The following is a 19715-nucleotide window of genomic DNA, read 5'->3' on the forward strand; positions in this document are numbered from 1 at the left end:
CAAGGATTATAAATCCCCGGACTGGGTTTCAGTCTCTCCTTGAAAATGAAGGATGAAGCCAAATTCTCTCCTTGGAACTTCTAGATAGGGAATTCTTTATTTTCTCTGTTCTCTAATTTCTCTATGTTCTGTAATTATAGAATAGTTATGTTCTAGTTGCACAAATTTTCAAAGAGTTGGTAGGAATGATGACCATGTTTCATTCCTGGCCTCCAGATTGTGTGGTTCATGTGACCTTACCCATGTCTGAGGTGATGGATGAGAAAGTCTCAGTGCCGTCTAAGTCCTTCCTTTTTCTCCTTAGCGCGTATCACACTCTAACAAACCACATATGTTGTACATTTCTTTTTTCTTTTTTCTCTCTGTGGTCTCTCCCCACCAGAATATAGGCATCATGAAGACAGGGAGTTTGCTCAGTCTGTCTTTTTCTCACTGCTGTGTCTCCAGTGCCTCTCATGAAGTAGTCACTCAATAAACATTCTTTGAGTGAATCAATGAATTCATGTGACATTTTAAGAGCAAGTATTGCAGGATATGTATCTGTGCCCTTTAAAGCCATAATTTAATGTATTTAAATGATAGAAGAAATCACTATAAGTAAATCTGGTTAAACATTTTTTGACATCAATGTTTTTATCCCACTTGTTCTAAAGGCTTTGTTATATTCTTCATCTTTTGTAATCATTAACTGGAAATGTTATTTTCTAGGTGAAATTACCATCAGAAAATTGAGTAAGCTCCTTATCTGAATTCTTCTTACAATCCATTTTTTATCACAAATGAAGTGGTAATTTAAAACTAGCAGGAAATAATACGTCCAATTTCAAATGTACAGTGTGTAGGCAAGTGGAAATTGTTTTTGCTGACTTTCTTTCCTGGTACCACTCATTTGAATGTGTTCCCAACAAACCTTCTTGTTAGATTTGTTATAGTAAATTATATTATTTATGTGACAAGTAACAGGCACCGCTCAGTGCTAACCTTTTATTAGACATGTACATTTTCATTTCAGTTACTGTAATACCTGTCTGAAATTTTCTGAAAAAATAAAATGAGAATTGTTTCCCCCCTCTTGGTGACAGTATTATGTCACTGAGCTAGGATGGCAGTTAGTAATCTAGTTTCTATCCATTAACCTCTGTTTTGTCAGTTGGTCACAAGAAGAGTACATTCAGGTCATTAGTTTTATATCTTCTAGAAGTGCAGGTCCTGTTTCACCCTCCCCTCTTTTCTGTGTGCAATAATATAGAAAGGCCAGGGAAACCTAAACCTTTGTCTCTAACCTTGTCTCCATTTCTTTTCTTCATATATTTTCTTTTTCTACCATAATAAACTACCAAATATTTCCCCACTTAGGACTCTTGTTCTCTGAAAGAAAGTGAGTGTTAGTCTGTCAATCATGGCCGACTCTTTGTGATCCCATAGGCTCTAGCCTGCCCATCTCCTCTGTTCGTGGAATTCTCCAGGCAAGAATACTGGAGTGGGTAGCCATTCCCTTCTCCAGGGGATCTTCCTGACCCACGGATTGAACCTGGGTCTCCTACATTGCAGGCAGATTCTTTACCATCTAAGTCACCAAGGAACCCCCTCTTATTCTTTCCCAACACTCAATTTCCTTGAGGTTGGAATGTTCCATCTTCCTATAGCACACCCATGGTCTCCTCTGGAGAAACTATGATACCTGTCTTATGAGATCCCACACTTTGCTTCAGTTGGGAGTTTCTCTCCTTCCTCTTCATTGCGTTAGTATTTCAGTTGTCCAGTTACTACTCTTTCATGGCACTTACACAGATCTCTCATAGTCAGTTTATTATGTGTTCCTTCTTGTCCACTTGAGTGTGGATGTTTTACATAAAGTGAGGATCTAGATACCATTCTTCTTGGAGAGACCACAGTCTGTGCTATTGTTGAAAATTCTCTAGAATGTTCCAGGACTGTGGGCAAGAGGCCATCTCACTGTGCTGAAAGCAGCTTTTCTGCCCATTTCTGTTAAACTGTGCAGTACCTCAAGAGTCGAGAGGGGACACAAAAATCTACCTGTTTATTGAGGCAGCAGGAAAAGAGGGAAAAAGATACAAACACATTAGTTGCCCAGTCTCCCACATCCGAGTAGGTTAGGCCTGTGATCTGGGCAAACAATAGGTGTGGCCAGCTTTGGTGTGATCATTCATTACCTGGTTGTAGGCCCATTGTTGACCTTGGCTTTTATGAGGTGATTCATTGGGAGAGAGATGAGCATCGTGTAAGTAACCAAAATGGTACCCACGAGTCTCACATTGGGGCCTTACTCCTATGTGGAGTCATTTCTTGCTGTTTCCATCTCTCCCTTCCCCTTACTCTTTGTCAGTAGCAGTTTGTTTTCTTTGTGACCCTGTGGACTGTAGCCCACTAGGCTCCTCTGTGGGATTTCCAAAGCCAGAATACTGGAATGGGTTGCTATTTCCTTCTCCAGGGGATCTTCCTGACCCAGGGATCAAACCTGTGTCTGCTGCATTTGCAGGAAGATTCTTTACCACTGAGCCACCAGGCTGGTCCATTTCACCAAAGCTGTTATGTATGAATGGAGGAAGGGCAAACAGAACCTCATCTCTCATTACCTTCTTTCCTTCTACGGCTCCATCAAAGAATTTGGGGGATGGGCTGGGGGAGGGGCTGGCAGCATGATACTTACTTCTTTTTTCATTTGGTTGCTTTATCTTACTTAGAGAAGCAGAGCTAGTAATTGTACGTATCAAAACGTTTCTCTAGGCAGAGCCTACCAAGCAATAGGAGTTGGTTTTGTATGCATGTTTACTCCATCGTTAACCCACAGAGTATGACTTCCAGGGTTGGATAGTCACAAATAGATCACAGGCCTTCAGTAAATGTTAGTTGAATGAATGAATAAGTAGTTTGTTAAAGAGATGCCCACCTAACAAGAGAGCAGAGAGCAAAGAATTTTGAAAGATTTTTCATTAAAATTTTTATTTAATAAAAAATAAAAAAATATACTTTTATTAATATAAAATACTAGCTCTAGATCAAAAAAACACTAAACAATAATAAATATAAAAGAAAAAATGTAAGAGAAAAAACTACCATTCCACCCACTCTTCTGCTGAGCCAAGTGTCACTCGGTGCAGTGTTCATAGCTTCTGGAGTGCTGTTGTTGTTGTTTAGTCGCTAAGTTGTGTCTAACTCTTTGTGACCCTGTGGACTGTAGCCCACTAGGCTCCTCTGTGAGATTTCCAAAGCCAGAATACTGGTATGGGTTGCTATTTCCTTCTCCAGGGGATCTTCCTGACCCAGGGATCAAACCTGTGTCTGCTGCATTTGCAGGAAGATTCTTTACCACTGAGCCACCCGGGAAGCCCTTCTGGAGTATATCTACCCCTTCCACTTCACTTTTGAATACAGACTGCTTTGAACCTGAGGCTTTTTTTCCCCACTAAGTATATCTTCGGCATTTCAATATTACTGCTTATAGTAACTTACTGCATTCTTTTTAATGGCTGTGCAATTTTTGTCATATGAATGTGCCGTATTTTATTCAACGAAAACACAATGGATGGGCAGTTAGTTGCTCAATCATTTCCAACTCTTTGAGATCCCTTGGACTGTATCCTGCTAGGCTCCTCTGTCCATGGAATTCTCCAGGCAAGATACTGGAGTGGGTTGCCATCTACTTCTCTAGGGGATTTTCCCAACCCAAGGATTGAACCTGGGTCTCCCACATTGCAGGCAGATTCATCTGAGCCACTTACTATTTATTAAGAACATTTATTAAGAACATTCTTGGCAGTCTGTCTGCTTATCTTGGGTCTTTGTATATTCTTTGAAGAAATGCTGGCTCAGGGGCTATGAGAAGTATTTTCATTTTTGATAAATGTTGACCAGTCTCCCTTCCTACCCCATTAATATCTGGCCTCAAAGTGTATGAGTGTGTTTATTTCCTTACAACCTTGTCAGTAAGAAATATTATTTGCATTAATTTTTTATGATTTGAGTTTCTTGCTTTAGGTTTCCTAATAAGTGCCTTGCTCCTCATTCATTTCTTTTGTTTGTGCATTGGGGGTAAAGGCTATCAGGCCCATGAGATTTACCTGTCATTCTCTGACTTTAAACTCTGCAGGTTTATAGGTAGAAGTCTTAGCACTGTGGTTTGGGAATCAGAGATCTGGCTCTTGGCCCAGCTTGACCCTTGACTCACTCTTGCTACCTTGAATAAGTCCATTTTGTTTACTTCTCATTTTTCTTAGGAGGTAAATATCAGATATTTAATGCCTACCTGATTTTTTTTTTTTTTTATCAGTCTCTGAGAATGAATTGGAGAAAAGGGGCTAGAGTGGCGAAGTGATATACCAAATTATATGGCTTTTGACAATCTCTCTGGGCCAAGATATTTTATCTTAAAAAGTGCAAGTGTTGGACTAAATACCCTCTGAGGTCTGTATAGATCTTTCAGTCAACGAATCTATATTTGAAATGATGTGAAAAAGAAGTCCTGTGCTGGTAATCCTAAGGGCGTTACCTGTTCTACCTAGTGTGTTTCATTGGCACTTTAAGGTGTACCATTTGAGATGGATATAATTTCATTTCAGTCTATTCTTCTTTGGTAGGAATTGTGGTTTTTCCTGTAATTACAACTTCTTCCTTGTTCTCTTTCTAGTTCCCTTTCTCTCTCTTTTGTTGGTTTGTGGGACTCATAAACCCACCTTGATTGGCTGTTTCCAATTTCCTCATAGTTATTACTTCAGCTTGTGTGATCAAAGTAATGTTGGATTTTTTTTTTTGTAAAAGATTTATTAATTTTTGGCTGAGCTGGGTCTTCGTTGCTGTGCGCAGGCCTTCTTTAGGTACAGCAAGCAGGGGCTGTTCTTCGTCAAGGTGGGAGAGCTTCTCATTGCCGTGGCTTCTCTTGTTGCGGAGCACGGGCTGAGTTGCCCTGCAGCATGTGGAATCTTCCCAGACCAGGGTTCAAACTCACAACCCCTGCACTGGCAGGTGGATTCTTAACCACTGGACCACGGGAAGCCCGATGTTGGTTTTTTTAAACGTGAAATGTTAATTAAGAGATCACAAATGTAGAGGTCCTTCAAATAACAGGCTGGAAGAGCCTCTGTCACTGTGGAGGACAAAGAGGATGGGATACCGTAGCAGTAATGTGTTGTGTAAGGGACCAGGTGTGTGGACACAACAACTTTTACCCACATCTGTTACTTCTGAAGAACCAAAGTTGTGCATTTTATGTGAAAACCTCAGATTCTTAAATACTTAATAAATTTCTGAAACATTTTGCAGGGCAAACAAACTAAGTCCATGGGTTGGCTTTGACTCTGCTATAAACACACATAGGGTTGAGAACATCTTCCTTCTCTAATTGGTACCACCTTATTGTTTATGAGATTATCTCATGCTGGGTAAAAATGTGAGGATGTGATTTTAGTTTTTAATAGGAATTTTTAAGAAATAAAGTATGGTTCCAAACAAATCTTTTACCGTCTTTCCATAATCTGAAATATGAGTGGAAATAAAATACTGCCTTTTTAGTTACAGCATTGTATACAGCATTCCACCTCCTTATGAAAGGACAGCTTCTAGTGACATCCTGTAAGATGTTTCCTTGCTTCTTTTTAAAGTCAGTGAAATATATAGCCTCAGTGTGTTTGTCAGTTACTACAAAATTAAGAGTAGATTTATTTTGATCAACATAACCAGGCAGAACTAAACGCATTGTAGTAAGATAACCAGTCCACAGTAGAGCTCAGTCCTAGGGACTCTTCTTGCTGATGGCGATTTATGGGAGATCATTTCAGGATTTTATTTTTCTTGTTCATGCGTATTATTCAAGCTACACTTAATAGGCATCTTCTATAAATTCAGCACTGAAGGGATTGCTGTGAGTATAGAAGGTGCCTGTGTGGGTGCTAAGTTGCCTCAGTCATATCCGACTCTTTGCAACCCCATGGACAGTAGCCCGCCAGGCTCATCTGTCCATAGGCTTCTCCAGGCAAGAATACTGGAGTGGGTTGCCATGCCCTCCTCCAGGGGATCTTCCTGACCCAGGGATCAAACTCACATCTCTTATGTCTCCTGCACTGGAGCAAAAGCAAATGATGAGTGAGTGGGGGGTACAGACAAGTGGAGTTAGGTCATTGGGTAATTATAACATTGGGATAGGACAACTCACCGGGCTCAGAGACTGACAGAAAATGAATGCTTCTAGCTTGAGCTTGGCGGTCAGCAGACCCTTTCAACAGGAACGACAGCTAAGTTGAGTTCTGAAGAGATGGCAGGGATGTCTGAGGCTCAGAGACCATGGGGAAGGGAGCAGAAGAGACAGCATCCCAGAGGTCTGAGAGGATGAAGTGAATTGGAAATCTGTAAGAAGCACAGCGCTTCCTTGGTGGTTCAGCAGTAGATTCTGCCTGCAGTGCAGGAACTGCAGGAGATGCGGGTTCTATTCCTGGGTCAGGAAGATCTCCTGGAGGAGGAAGTGGCAACCCAGTCCAGTGTTCTTGCCTGGAGAATCCGTTGGACAGAGGAGCCTGGCAGGCTACAGCCCATGCGGTTGCAAAGAGCCGGACACTCGACTGCAGTGACTTAGCACACAGGCTCAGACGAGAAGTGCCATATGGCTGGAGTTCACAGTGTAGAGGGAGGTGGGGCATCTGAAGTTACGAGCCTTATCGTCAGGTCTTTGGGAGTCCTGTTAGGCAGCCATTAAAATGTTTGAAGAAGAGAAGGGGCTTGATCAGAGAAAGGTGAGTTTTTTTAAAAAAAGATTGATATTTTGGCCGTGCTGGGTCTTTGTTGCTGTGTGCGGGATTTCTCTAGTTGTGGTGGGCAGGGCATTCTCAGGGCATTCTAACAGGACATTCTCCTGTTGCAGAACATGGTCTGTAGGCGAGCAGGCTCAGTGGTGTGGCTCACGGCTTAGCTCGTGGGATTTGGGATCTTCCCAGACCAGAGGTCGCACCCATGTCCCCTGTATGGGCAGGTAGATTCCTACCCACTGTGCCACCAGGAAAGCCCTAAGCATCATTTTTAAAAGCCAGTTTGAACAGCAGTTGCCTCCTTAGCTCTCTTCTTTACCTATTACTCTCCTTTGGAACCTCTTTAGTCCAGGTGATGATGCTGCAGGTGAAGAGTTGTATAGATAGGTTTGTGATACCCAATGTCCTTGTAGTCTTCTTAACTTCATGCTTTTCTGCCTTTAACACCTGGAAAGATACGAAGATAAAGGGAAACTGTGATCACAGCAAAACATGAGGAATGAAGAGGAGAGAACCAAGACAGTGAGAGAGAGGATAATGCTTATTTTGATTACAGAAACAGAATTCTCCTGTGTGAAGGGGTCAGGAGGGCAGGGTTTGAGTCTTGTGACCAAACTTCCAAATATTAATTTCCTCAGTTGTCAGATGAAGGGTTGGATTAGATGCTCTTGAGGATGACATTTGGCTATTAAATTCTGTGAGGAATGTTTGAGCTGTGAGTGATGACTCAGTAACCTTGTGTTAAGTGAAACAGAGATGTCTTTCATGTTCTAAGATTTTACATATATGTGTATGTATGAGTGTATGTGTGTGTGATGCATATGAAACAAGGTGAAATTTCATTAGCAAGGAACATGTGGGTCCACAGGAGTTAGAATACATATGAGAACATAGCAGTCATGCCCATCATGGGTGGATGTTTGTCATCGTCCAAGAGTTGACTTCACATATGGAAAGGCAGGTTGTATGAACAGGAACTGTTGTGGGTACCAGTCTCAAGTGTGCCTTGCAGAGACACTAAAAACTTCTGCACAGTCATAACTTTCAAGGATCAAATGTTGAGCCTACCTTGATAAATGTAAAACCCAGCTATCCCTTCCCCTAGTTCCTCTGGTTGGCAGTATGCAAGACAGAAGTACAAATTTCTTGGAAAATTTGAGATCATAGTACTATTTTTCTTCCCCCTTCTAATTTTCTTGCATGGCTTTTTGGCTTTTTTTTTGACTGCCGTGACAGTCTGAAGTTGCCTTGCTAATTTAGAAGCATAAAATGTGTAATGTACAACTTCCTTGTCTTTAACTTGACTTGTATAGTTGTCACAGCAGATAGATGTTCTGTCCTAAGCAATCGTGTGATACCTTGCATGAAATCTAGTACTTCTAAGATGTTGCCAGTTTCTGACAAATAGCTAGTGACTTTAAAAGGACGAGACTCTAATAAAAATTTTAAAAAGTTACTATTTTTGTACTGAAGTGACTTTTTGAGCATAGAAGCAATTTAGAAAGTTCTTATTTTCAGAAGAGGTTGGGAGGAACCCTTCCCTAAACTCATTAAATACCATTTTGCCCATGTGACTTTACATGAACAGTTTTATTATCATCATCAAAGGATTCTAAATACTGAACGCTTAAGATGTCACTCTGCCTTTCCTTTCATAGGGGTGTTTGTTTTCCTGGATTTCCAAATATAGAAACATCTCCTTCAAATGCTCCCATAGCCAAGGCTGTATGAAGCAGGAGAGTAGTGAGCGCTCTCAGAGATGGGGTTTGCTAGCCTGTCTTTGTACAGTTGGAAGGCAATCACTGAGTGAGTCTTTAATTGCTTTTCTTAAGTATCTTGTAAAACTCCTGAACATGTAAGTGGTACTGTGTGTGTGTGTGTGTGTTCTTGCTTAGTCGTGTCTGACTCTTTGTGACCCCATGGACTAGAGCCTGCCATGCTCCCCTGTCCATGAGATTTCCCAGACAAGCATACTGGAGTGGCTTGTCATTTCCTTCTCTAGGGAATCTTCCCAACCCAGGAACTGGACCCGCGTCTCTTACAGCTCCTGCATTGGCAGGCGGATTCTTCATTAGTAGCGCCACCCAGGAAGCCTGTTAAGTCGTGCTGGAACCTGTCAACTGTTGTGCCATCAATAGCTGAGCATCAGTGGAAACCAAGCGCAGGGACCACATGACTGAGGGGAGCAGACGGGATTCAGTGTCTTAACAACCTTCTCAGGAGGGGCAGAGCTTCCTTGGCTGAGGTGAACTTGGCTTCTCACCTGGGCCGCCACTGATTAAGGCCGCATGAAGGGAATTCAAGGGCTGGTCCAGGCCTAGGGACAGCAGGGTGACTTCTGTCCTGGGGAGGTCGGAGTGAAGGTGACGTGGTGGCCTGAAGCGGAACGAATTTTGTGGGAAACCCAGTGCTCTGGGCTGTGTACTCTCTACTGAGTTCTGCTTTCATCTGCAATTTTTATAACTGACTTTCTTGTTCAGTCAAATGAAGTGATGTTATGTGTGAAGTTTCAAGTCAGAGGATATTCAGGGGTAGAAATGAGCCCCCACTGAGATTTGTGTTCATTTTTTATAGTCTTTCACTTCTCCTCCTTCTTTGCTCAAATTATCTCCAGGCCTGCTCATGGTTTCTGCTTATCAAAGCCCTGGTTCCGAGGCAGTATGTATTGCAAACATTTTATATAGAACTTCGCTCTTTCACAGATTTTAGAAATCGTTGTGGAAATGTAAAGACCTTATAATCATGACCTTATCAACATTTTATTCATGTTGAAAATATGACCTCACATTTTTGGGGTTTTTGAGATGAGCAGGAGAAAATCCACATATATCAAAATACTATCAAATTTTCAGAATAAAGAATTCTCTTTGTTTTCTAGCGGAAGATTTTATATTTTTCGGTGGAATCTATCTTAATGGCTCTGTGTGTGTGTGTGTGTGTGTGTGTGTGTGTGTGTAAGAGAGAGACTGAGAGAAACAGAGATAGACAGAAGTAGATACGAGGTACATTAACTGATCGAATTGCTGTTTTTATTTATTTGCTCATGGAACAGTGAGTAGATTGCAGTGTGACTAAGTTCATAGACGCACACACACTCACAGACACACACATCCCTCAAGTAGTTACCCATTGCTATATTTAAAAACCATAACATAACACTGATTTTCAGGCTTTAAGATATTGTAAGCATTGAATAGAAAACTTGGTTGACATATAACATACAAGTTTCATGAGAACAAAAGTATATATGTTTCCCTGTGTCTGGTGATTGGCACATAATAGATGTTGAACACTTGTTGGATGATTCTGGGGCCGTTCCTAGAGCCCTGGATTTGGTAGATTTGCAGTGGGGCCTCATTCATTGGCCACTTGACTTTGAGAGGTGGTTGAAGCACCACACTATGCGAAGCACCTCATGGTGGGACCATGGCCGTGGCTGTGGGGAGGAGGGCGTGGAGAGTCCTGTGTCTGAAACACTACCCTGCTTTGTGGAGGAGTCTGACTGTGCTTTCAAGGCAGTATCCTCTGTGCAGGTCCTTAGGCACTAGGACTCGCAGCCATGGCAAGGAATGTATTTTATGGCTTTAGACTTATTTTAATTTTTGTAAAAGAATATAGTAATAGCTATTCACATAATTTTATGTGAGGAGAGGTTATTTAAGTCTAGTCAGACAGAGATAGCTATTAATGTTATGAGATAAATATTTATTCTTCTTAACCAGAAAGTGTAAGGGGCTAGATGCCAAATCACATTTTTTTTTCATACTTTGCAATATTCTGTCTTTACATGCAACCCACTGTAATAAAGTGTAAAAATAGTTCGAAAAAGTAAATTGCCTAACAGCTTTTAAACTTGGTTTTTATAGCCAGACAAAAACAACGGTGACTAAGTATTTTAGTAACCATCAGCTCCTCCATGGTCTCTTTCCTGCCTAAAGACGGTGGTACATGGAGCATGACCACCACTGTCTCCAGCCCTGTTCGCTTGGCATGAGTTTTTTTTTTTTCCTGCTGAAGGTACTAGTGAGATGTTTACATTTGAGAAGAACCGCATGTTTTGCACTCATGCACAACCTGTATATGCATGGCTGTGTCCAGCGGCAAATAGGAACAAGATTAGCTGGAGCAGAAAGGCAGCTGGTGGGTCATTTATAGGTTCAACTGGGAGTTGTTTAGTTGCTAAGCCATGTCCAACTCTGAGACTCCATGGACAGTAGCCCACCAGGCTCCTCTGTCTCTGGGGTTCTCCAGGCAAGCATATTGAAGTGGGTTGTCATTTCCTTCGCCAGGGGATCTTCCCAACCCAGGGATAGAACTTGTGTCTCTTGCATTGGCAGGTGACTTCTTTACGACTGAGCCCCCAGGGAAGCCCTCAATTGGAAGTAGTTGGAAACAAAAGTAGGAGTCTTTTGCAGTGAGTCAGTTCAGTTCAGTTCAGTCGCTCAGTCGTGTCCAACTCTTTGTGACCCCATGAACCGCAGCACGCCAGGCCTCCCTGTCCATCACCAATTGCCGGAGTGAGTAAGTTAATCTTAATGTGGGAAAATGACCACTTAGAAAAGAAAAGCTTTCAATATTTTGGATTTCAGTGAAAATTAGAGGCCTGCCAAGTTCCAGGATATGAAAAGAAACCCTTATAATGCAAGGATTGGTACCACTACTTTTGTGAGAAGGGATTAGTAGTGAAGGGTCACCCTTCACTAGTTATAATCATTATTATAGCTGCACATTAATTGTGTAAACAGCAATATACCTTTCGTAAGGCCTTCCTAAGTGGTGATGGAGGTAAAGAATGTGCCTGCCAATGCAGGAGACGAAAGTGCCACGGGTTTGATCCCTGGGTCGGGAAGATCCCCTGGAGTAAGCAATGGCAACCGGCTCCAGTATTCTTGCCTGGAAAACCTCATGGACAGAGAACCTTGGCAGGCTGCCATCGATAGGGTCACAAAGAGTCAGACATGACTGAAGTGACTGAGCACACAGCATACTATTTCATAGTGTTATTTTAGTTTTCTTTGGCCATTCTTATAGTGTTTTTTTCAGTTATCTTTGGCCAATCTACTGTAATAAAGAACTTTTCCAGGTATCTCTTTCATTATAAAAGGAGTATATCTTTATCATAACAATTCAAATGTTATCGAAAAGTACTCATACAAATTGTTTCTGTATCCCTCCCCTCATCAATAACCCTAGTTTCATGAACAGATTCTTCCTTTTTTTTTTTTCTTTCTATTCAGAATTGATTATTGACCATTTGGCAGCTGATGGTCCCATCACTTCATGGGAAATAGATGGGGAAACAGTGGAAACAGTGTCAGACTTTATTTTTTTGGGCTCCAGAATCACTGCTGATGGTGACTGCAGCCATGAAATTAAAAGACGCTTACTCCTTGGAAGGAAGGTTGTGGCCAACCTGGATAGCATATTTAAAAGCAGAGACATTACTTTGCCAACAAAAGTCCGTCTACTCAAGGCTATGGTTTTTCCAGTAGTCATGTATGGTTGTGAGAGTTGGATGGTGAAGAAAGCTGAGCGCCGAAGAATTGATGCTTTTGAACTGTGGTGTTGGAGAAGACTCTTGAGAGTCCCTTGGACTGCAAGGAGATCCAATCAATCCATCCTAAAAGAGATCAATCCTCGGTGTTCATTGGAAGGTCTGATGTTGAAGCTGAAACTCCAATACTTTGGCCACCTCATGTGAAGGATTGACTCATTGGAGAAGACCCTAATGCGGGATAGGATTGGGGGCGGGAGGAGAAGGGGACGACAGAGGATGAGATGGTTGGATGGCATCACTGACTCGATGGACATGGGTTTGGGTAGACTCCGGGATTTGGTGATGGACAGAGAGGCCTGGCGTGCTGCGATTCATGGGGTCGCAAAGAGTCGGACACGACTGAGCGAGTGAACTGAACTGAACTGACTGAACTGAACTAATTGGTTTCAATGTTAACAATGGGAAAAGTAACTATGCCTCTGTGAAGAAGTTAAAATTGGTTTGAACCAGGTAAACTCTATTGGGTTGAGCGACTGGAAATTGCTGTGTTAGTAGATCAAAAATGTCAAATATTGACTGTTTCATGTGGCTAAGCTATACTTTTAGAGAAATCTCTTCTTTGAGTGATTTAGGAAGCAGTCGATGTGGTCCTGTGAGGCTGCATTGTGGAAATAGACCCCAGATGACTGATCTTTGCCAGTAGTCAAGAGGATACACAGCTATTGATGGCAGGGAGAATGGTTGAGGTTGTAATGTCAGTAGTACATTTCAGGTCTGTGACGTTGGGGAAATTGGGAGGGGAAAAGAACAGGAGAAATATGTAGTGGGGTTGAAGTTAGTCCATTCCCCAACAGCAAGGCTCAACTAAAGAGCAAGTAAAACAGTAGACTTTTTGGTGGATGGAAAACAAGTTTTGTGATGTTTATAAAGTATTCCTAACCTGTCTTATTATCTTTCCACATTTGGACAGCATCTGGTGAGTGAAAAACATGTCTCTAAATCCTTAATGTGATTTTAGCTAAATTAAGTTTATAGGGCATCACATGCATTTTAACTTTGTGTTTTGAATTAGCTGTGATTCTTTCCCCATAACAAAGAGTTAACACTTTTTCCTGTAAATTTGATATGTGCTGTGCTTAGTTGCTCAGTCCTGTCAGACTCTTTGCAGTGCCATGGACTGTAGCCTGCCAGGCTCCCCTATCCATGGGGATTCTCCAAGCAAGAATACTGGAGTGCGTTGCCACTCCCTCTTCCAGGGGATCTTCCTGACCCAGGGATTGAACCCAAATGTCCCGCACTGCAGGCAGATTCTGTACCATCTGAGCCACCAGCGAAGACCAAGAATACTGGAGTAGGTAGCTTATCCCTTCTCCAAGGGATCTTTCCGACCCAGGAATCCAACTGAGGTCTCCTGCTTCACAGGCAGATTCTTTAGCAGTTGAGCTACCAGGGAAGCTCAAATTTGTTATATCTGTGTATAAAAGTATAAAAAGTAAACATGAAGTGAAAAATATAATTCCAGTGTTTTTTTTTTTACTTGATTCTCTCACTTTTTCACTTCTTGGTTTATGGTTTGAGTGTGTATGTGTGTTTTAGAACAGATCTCATTTAGGGGAAGATTCAGAACTGAACAGGACTACAGTATTTCTTCTAATCTGCAGCCACAGTGGGCAGCATCCCTTCTGGAACCATGCACAAGTTACCCTGGAGCTCAGGGCAGGCATGAGTTTCTTTCTCTGTTGAGGTCACCTCATCACAGACACACACAGACAAGCACTTTTGTCTTTCTCTGTGCTTATCCTGTTGTTCTTATTTGCCCTTAAGTTTTTCCCATGCAGAATATTTTGCTCTCAAAATATTCAAAATCCAATAGCAAGTAAGTGAGAACTTCTCCCAGAATATAAATGAGGGATAAATTAGGAGTTTATATATATTAAATAGGTGAACAACAAGAACTACTATATAGCACTGGGAGCTATAGTCAGTATCTTGTAATAACATATAATGGAAAAGAATCTGAAAAAGAATGTGTGTTTTTGTGTGTGTGTGTATGTGTGTGTGTATACACCTGAATCACTTTGCCATATACTTGAAACTAACACACTATTGTAAATTAGCTATACTTCAATTAAAAAAATAACAAAGTAAGTAAAGGAAGGAAGTATACTATTTCTAGTATAAGGTGAGTATCAATAGCTTTAGATCTATCTGGGCTTCCCTGGTGGCTCAGACGGAAAAGAACCTGCCTGCTAATGCAGGAGACCTGGGTTCGATCCCTGGATCAGGAAGATCCCCTGGAGAAGGGAAAGGCTACCCACTCTAGTATTCTTCCCTAGAAAATCCCATGGACAGAGGAGCCTGGAGACCTTCAGTCCATGGGGTCACAAAGAGTTGGACACGACTGAGTGACTAACACACGCAAAGCTATCTACCTGTGGGCTTGAAGAGAAAGTTTATGTCTATTGTGGTTGTAGTTTGAAATATGGTTGCTTTCTTGGGTAGTAATAGGTAATAATCTTTGTTTTCTAGAAAAATCAGGTAGCAGCACCTCCAGTCCACACCACTGGGGTTGACACAGAAAGGGAACATGTAAAAATGATGAGGGGAGAATGTGAACACACTAGTTCCTTCCAGAGGCTAAAGGGGGAGTGAACAAGCTTGAATTGTGTTTATCTGTGATTTCTCCTCTCCTAGCAATAAGATGTCATAGACATCTTATGACCTAGAAGACTATTTGACTTAGTAAAATCAAATAATGACCTAGAAGACTATTTGACTTAGTAAAGTGAGGTTCTATTTGTCATTTCTTTGTTAACGTTGCTTTTTAAAATAACCCCTACAGTGAAAATCTGATAAAAATGAACATGCTCTGAATTTTTCGATAACTCATAATTTATTTTAATCATGATGAGGTTGGTGTTTAGGTAAAAATGTATCTGTTTCACCTCAGAGTGGAAACCTAGGATGTTTATTCTGAAAGTGGGAGGTCGAGGTTTGTATTTGGTGGATGAGTCGGTGTCTGAAACTTGGTCCCACACTAAGGGACGGCTCTCTGTGTCCTCCTGTCCTGCCAAGACTTTGCGGTTGTCTTTATGAGCAACATGTTTCTCTGCTTTTTATTGTTTCGACACGGCCCCAAAACGATTGTTAGAAATTTTACCCTCAACCTTAATTACAAGTCCTTTATGTCATGTTGAATTGTACCTTTCCAAGCCTCACTGGTGAAATGAATTTAAAATGTTTGCCATATGTTTGCTTAAAACTTGTGGGAAACCAAGTGTGCTGGGATTATTAAAGCCAGTGTTACAGGATTTGTTTTGTGTGTAAACGATGAGAAAATAACATGTAGTATATTTGAGATATTATTGGGATTACATGGAGTATTATTTTGACAGTGTTTGTCTTGACGAGGGAGACATAGTGGCTCTAGGACTTGTAGGTGTTAATCACTGGGCCCACTTGGAGCCAGGAGGCTTCCTCGCCTTGGTAACAGCAGGAGTGACAGTATCTGGCACCTGGCTTGGAGCAGAGACTGTTGCGCTGGCAGCTTTCAAGTTAGTCAGGTCTGTCACCTACCCTCATGTTGGTAGATATTGTGGATGGTTTTGTGCCCTTTAATGCCATTTTTCTGCCATCACTTTTGAAACTAATGGCTTATCCTTTTCCAAATACGAATTCATTATGTTAATCTCAAAAGGAAAACGGCTTGCTTTCAAATAGTTCTTGGTTATTATTTAACCGATAGTGTGTTTTTTAAAGTGTATGTAAATATAGTTAGAAGTCTAAAATCTATAATAATTGAAAGTTAATACATTGAAATGTGGAGGCTTTGAGTGTTTCTGTAGAAATGGTAAAAAAAAATATCATGTTTAAAAAAAATGAAACGACAGGTACTTCCCTTGTTTTTCAGTGGTTAAGATTCTGCTTCTAATGCAGAGGTCATGGGTTCAATCCCAGGTTTTGGAACTAAGATCCTACATGCCGTGGGGCACAGCCAAAAAAAGAAAAAAAGGGCATGGCCTTTTGTTATATAATATTGGTCACAGTTAAGATATTTTTTCACAGGATGAATAACAGCAGAGATTTGATTTTACTGAAATTGTAGGAAAAACACAATGGGAAATGATGGGCGTGAAGTCATTACTTTGAGACATGGGAAACAATTTAGGTCTAAATGGTCAGAGAAGCAAGACAATAGTGGGAGAAAAGTAATAATCATCATAATAAAAGCAACAACAAAATTCCTAGGCAAAGGATTCTTAGAGCGTGGATAGTCCATGGATTGTAAGCTTTAGTACCATTTTGGAGGTCTTGCTGATAAGGATGGATCAGTGCTTGACAAACTGAGGGGATAACTTGAAAAACGAAATTGGACAAAATTGCAAATGATATATATCTTTCCAAAACTTGCGTCACAAAGCTAGGTTCCTTAGCGTGATACCCGCTGGATCCTTAATTCATTTCACCTATGCATGTTCCCACACTGTGTAGGTGTGAAGTACTGTGCCTGGCCGTCATTTCCAAATACCTTGTTGTGGTTTGAAATCTTGACCTCTGAGGATGAGTCTGTCTTAGAAGACTAATATGGGGCCAAGTGTCATTTTTAAAATGAGCACATGTGAAGCTGGTTCCCAGATTAATGATGAATGCCTGGAAATTAGCCATGTAATACACTTTAGTTTGAGGCTGATGGTTGAATAATTAAAAGAAAGAAGATGGTAAATTATTGGAATTAATAATACTAAACTCTGTCATACATCTTCGTGGTGCTTGTTTCTTCAAAGTTTGTGTGCTGTAATGTTATTGTTATTGTTATTTTTGGTAAGTATTTCGTCATGAGTGCTAATTTTACAAAGCTCTGATAAATCTGTAAATATGTATGTATTTTATTTATTTATTTTTGGGTGCCCGGGTCTTCGCTTCTGTGCACGGGCTCTCTCCGTTGCAGTGAGTGGGGTCTGCTCTCCAGCTGCAGTCATTGTGCTGGCCCCAGTGGCTGTGGCACTGGGCCTGGTTTCTCCGCTGCATATGAAGCCTTCCCGGATCAGGGATTGAACTTGAGTCCCCTGCGTTGGCAGGTGGACTCTTTACCACTCAACTACCAGAGAAGTCCAAAATGTTTTTACTGTAAGGTCTTTCGTGTGTAAAACTAACTTGCCTGCAGTTGATATATGTGAGGCGGAAGAGAGGACTTCCCTGGAATAGCTTAGACTTCCCTGGCCTTGGGCAGAGCATGAAGCTGCCAATTCGGTTTCAGAGGAAACACTTCTTCGTTGTCTTCTGGTGTTGGAACCAGCCACAGCAGGGAATTCTCTGTCTGAATGGCCTTTTTTGGGCCAGTTAGGTATTTATTGAAGTATATCTTGGGATTAAAGACATATTATAGTCCCGAAGTAAGTTTGCCTGGTAAAGACAGTGGAAATTCAAGGCAATAATAACTAAAAACAGGAGCTTGCATTCATTGGGATCATAAGAGAATGTACCAGTCTCCACGTTCTCTCTCTCTCTTCTCTGGGGACTGTCCTATACAGCCTTTTTTGCATGATGACTCCATATCTAAAATATCATTTTATTTGAGTAAAATATTAGATAATCTAGATTTGTTCTTTCTTTTAGTATATTAAAACATAGGTATATCTTTTCATTTTTTTATTTTTTAAAATAGACTTTTAAAATGATCTTTTTTTAAAAATAAACTTTATTTTTCTAGAGCACCTTTAAGGTCAAAGCAAAATAGAGTGGAAATTACAGAGAATTTTCATGTACTTTCTTCCCTCCCTCCCACCCCAAGCCTCCCTACTGTCTACATCTCTCACCAGAGTGGTACATTTGTTATGATAGATGAACCTACCTTGACACCTGATAATCACCCAAAGTCCAGAGTTTACATTAGAGTTCACATTTGGTATTATAAATCCCCTTCTAAAGAGGTGGGCTTGCAATATTATTGAGTATCAAGGGTTTGCGGTTTTTCCAGGGCCATCAGTGTCAATAACTAGGTTCTCAATAAATACTGGTTGAATATATGAGCAGTTACAAGTTCCTGATAGAACACATGTAAAACATGTGTTTTGTATTTCTTTTTTCTCCTTAGGGTATATACCAAAAACCAAAATTGAAGACACAGTGTTACTAAAATAATTAACAATGATAGAAGAAGCTTCTGTTCTTTGAATGTTCTACCTGAATGGTCACTGGTATAGGCCAAAAGAAAAAAAAAAATGTATAAAAGATACACCATATGAACACTAATCATTTAAAGTCAAGCTGAAGTGGCAGTATTAATATCAGACAAAGCGCTTCAGAGTGAAGAAAATTACCAGGGACAAAGAGATGCATTATGTATTGATAAAAGGGCCTGATTCACAGAATGAAACAATCTTAAATATTACATGTAGCAAACTACAGCTTCAGAGCGCACAAAGCCAAAACTAGAAGAATTCAAATCAGACATGGACAGATCCCCAGTTACAGTTGAGGATGTCACCATCCCTCACTTAGTCATCGAAAGAACCACTCTCCAGAGAACTAGCAAATATACTGAAGAATTCAATGACAACATCAAACAACAGGCTGTAATTGACACTTACAGAACCCTCCATTCAACATCGCAGAATATATATTTCATACACATGGAGATAAGCCATACCTATATTGGCATAGAAAGTGGGAAAATAGGTATATTTCATCTGACGATGTACCAATACAATCAAAGAAGCTTCTCAGTTGGCTGTTACCCGTACTGACTCATCTCTCTGTCCACTTTGTCTTCCAGCTTCTCTGTTAAAAGGACTGAAGCATGCTAACATAGTGCTGCTTCATGACATCATCCACACCAGGGAGACACTGACGCTCGTGTTTGAATATGTGGTGAGTGACATGAGAGTTCAGATTTTATAACTACGAACAAAATTCTTATAGTATTATCTTAGAGTTTTGTCTTTAGGTAGCCATACTGAAGTATTTTATCTGAGTACATGAGACTTATTTTTCATTATTTTGAATGGTATGTGTTTTAAAGAAAAATCCAGAAAAAATGGTTAGTTGAGGTTTCATTAGCTGTATTATCTGTTATAACCTGTTTGTTACTAGTACACTTTCTAAATCTCAGGTTTATCAAGTAATATAAAACAACATGGTGGTGATCACTCCATCAGAGGAACTTCACAGACAACAACAATGTTTTCTCCTTTGGATTTATAACTTGGTTTGAGAAAAGCATCCTTATTCGGGTGATTTTTTTAGAGAAAAGGCTGGTGCTTACAATTTAGACTTCACAGTTTTTCCCCTTGGTTAGTATTTCAGCTATTAATTAAAACTTCCAATTTGCATAGCCCACAGTGTAATGATCTTATTGTGTTGAGACTTGGGCTTGAACTCATAATTAATCTTTCTCCGTTTCTCTTAGAAAAACATATGGTATTTGTGTAGCACCACTTCAGCATTTAACTGTGGAATCATAA

At 40.6% G+C, this 19715-nt stretch overlaps 1 protein-coding gene across 15 annotated transcripts in view; it reads left to right on the plus strand.

The window, feature by feature from the left end:
- The window catches only part of CDK14 (cyclin dependent kinase 14), a 642291-nt gene that overhangs the window by 239357 nt on the left and 383219 nt on the right, over positions 1 to 19715 (plus strand). For all 15 annotated transcript variants that reach the window (XR_014066045.1, XR_014066046.1, XR_014066047.1 and 12 more), the window contains one exon: positions 19028 to 19122. Coding sequence is in view for 12 of the 15 variants with exons in the window: in XM_081531328.1 (XP_081387454.1) it covers positions 19028 to 19122 (95 nt within the window). In the remaining 3 variants the exon portion in view is untranslated. The remainder of the gene's footprint in view (positions 1 to 19027; positions 19123 to 19715) is intronic.

Source organism: Giraffa tippelskirchi, chromosome 10, assembly GCF_054371585.1.
Source record: "Giraffa tippelskirchi isolate mGirTip1 chromosome 10, T2T-mGirTip1v1.2.pri, whole genome shotgun sequence".
In the NCBI taxonomy this organism is placed as follows: Eukaryota; Metazoa; Chordata; class Mammalia; order Artiodactyla; family Giraffidae; genus Giraffa; species Giraffa tippelskirchi.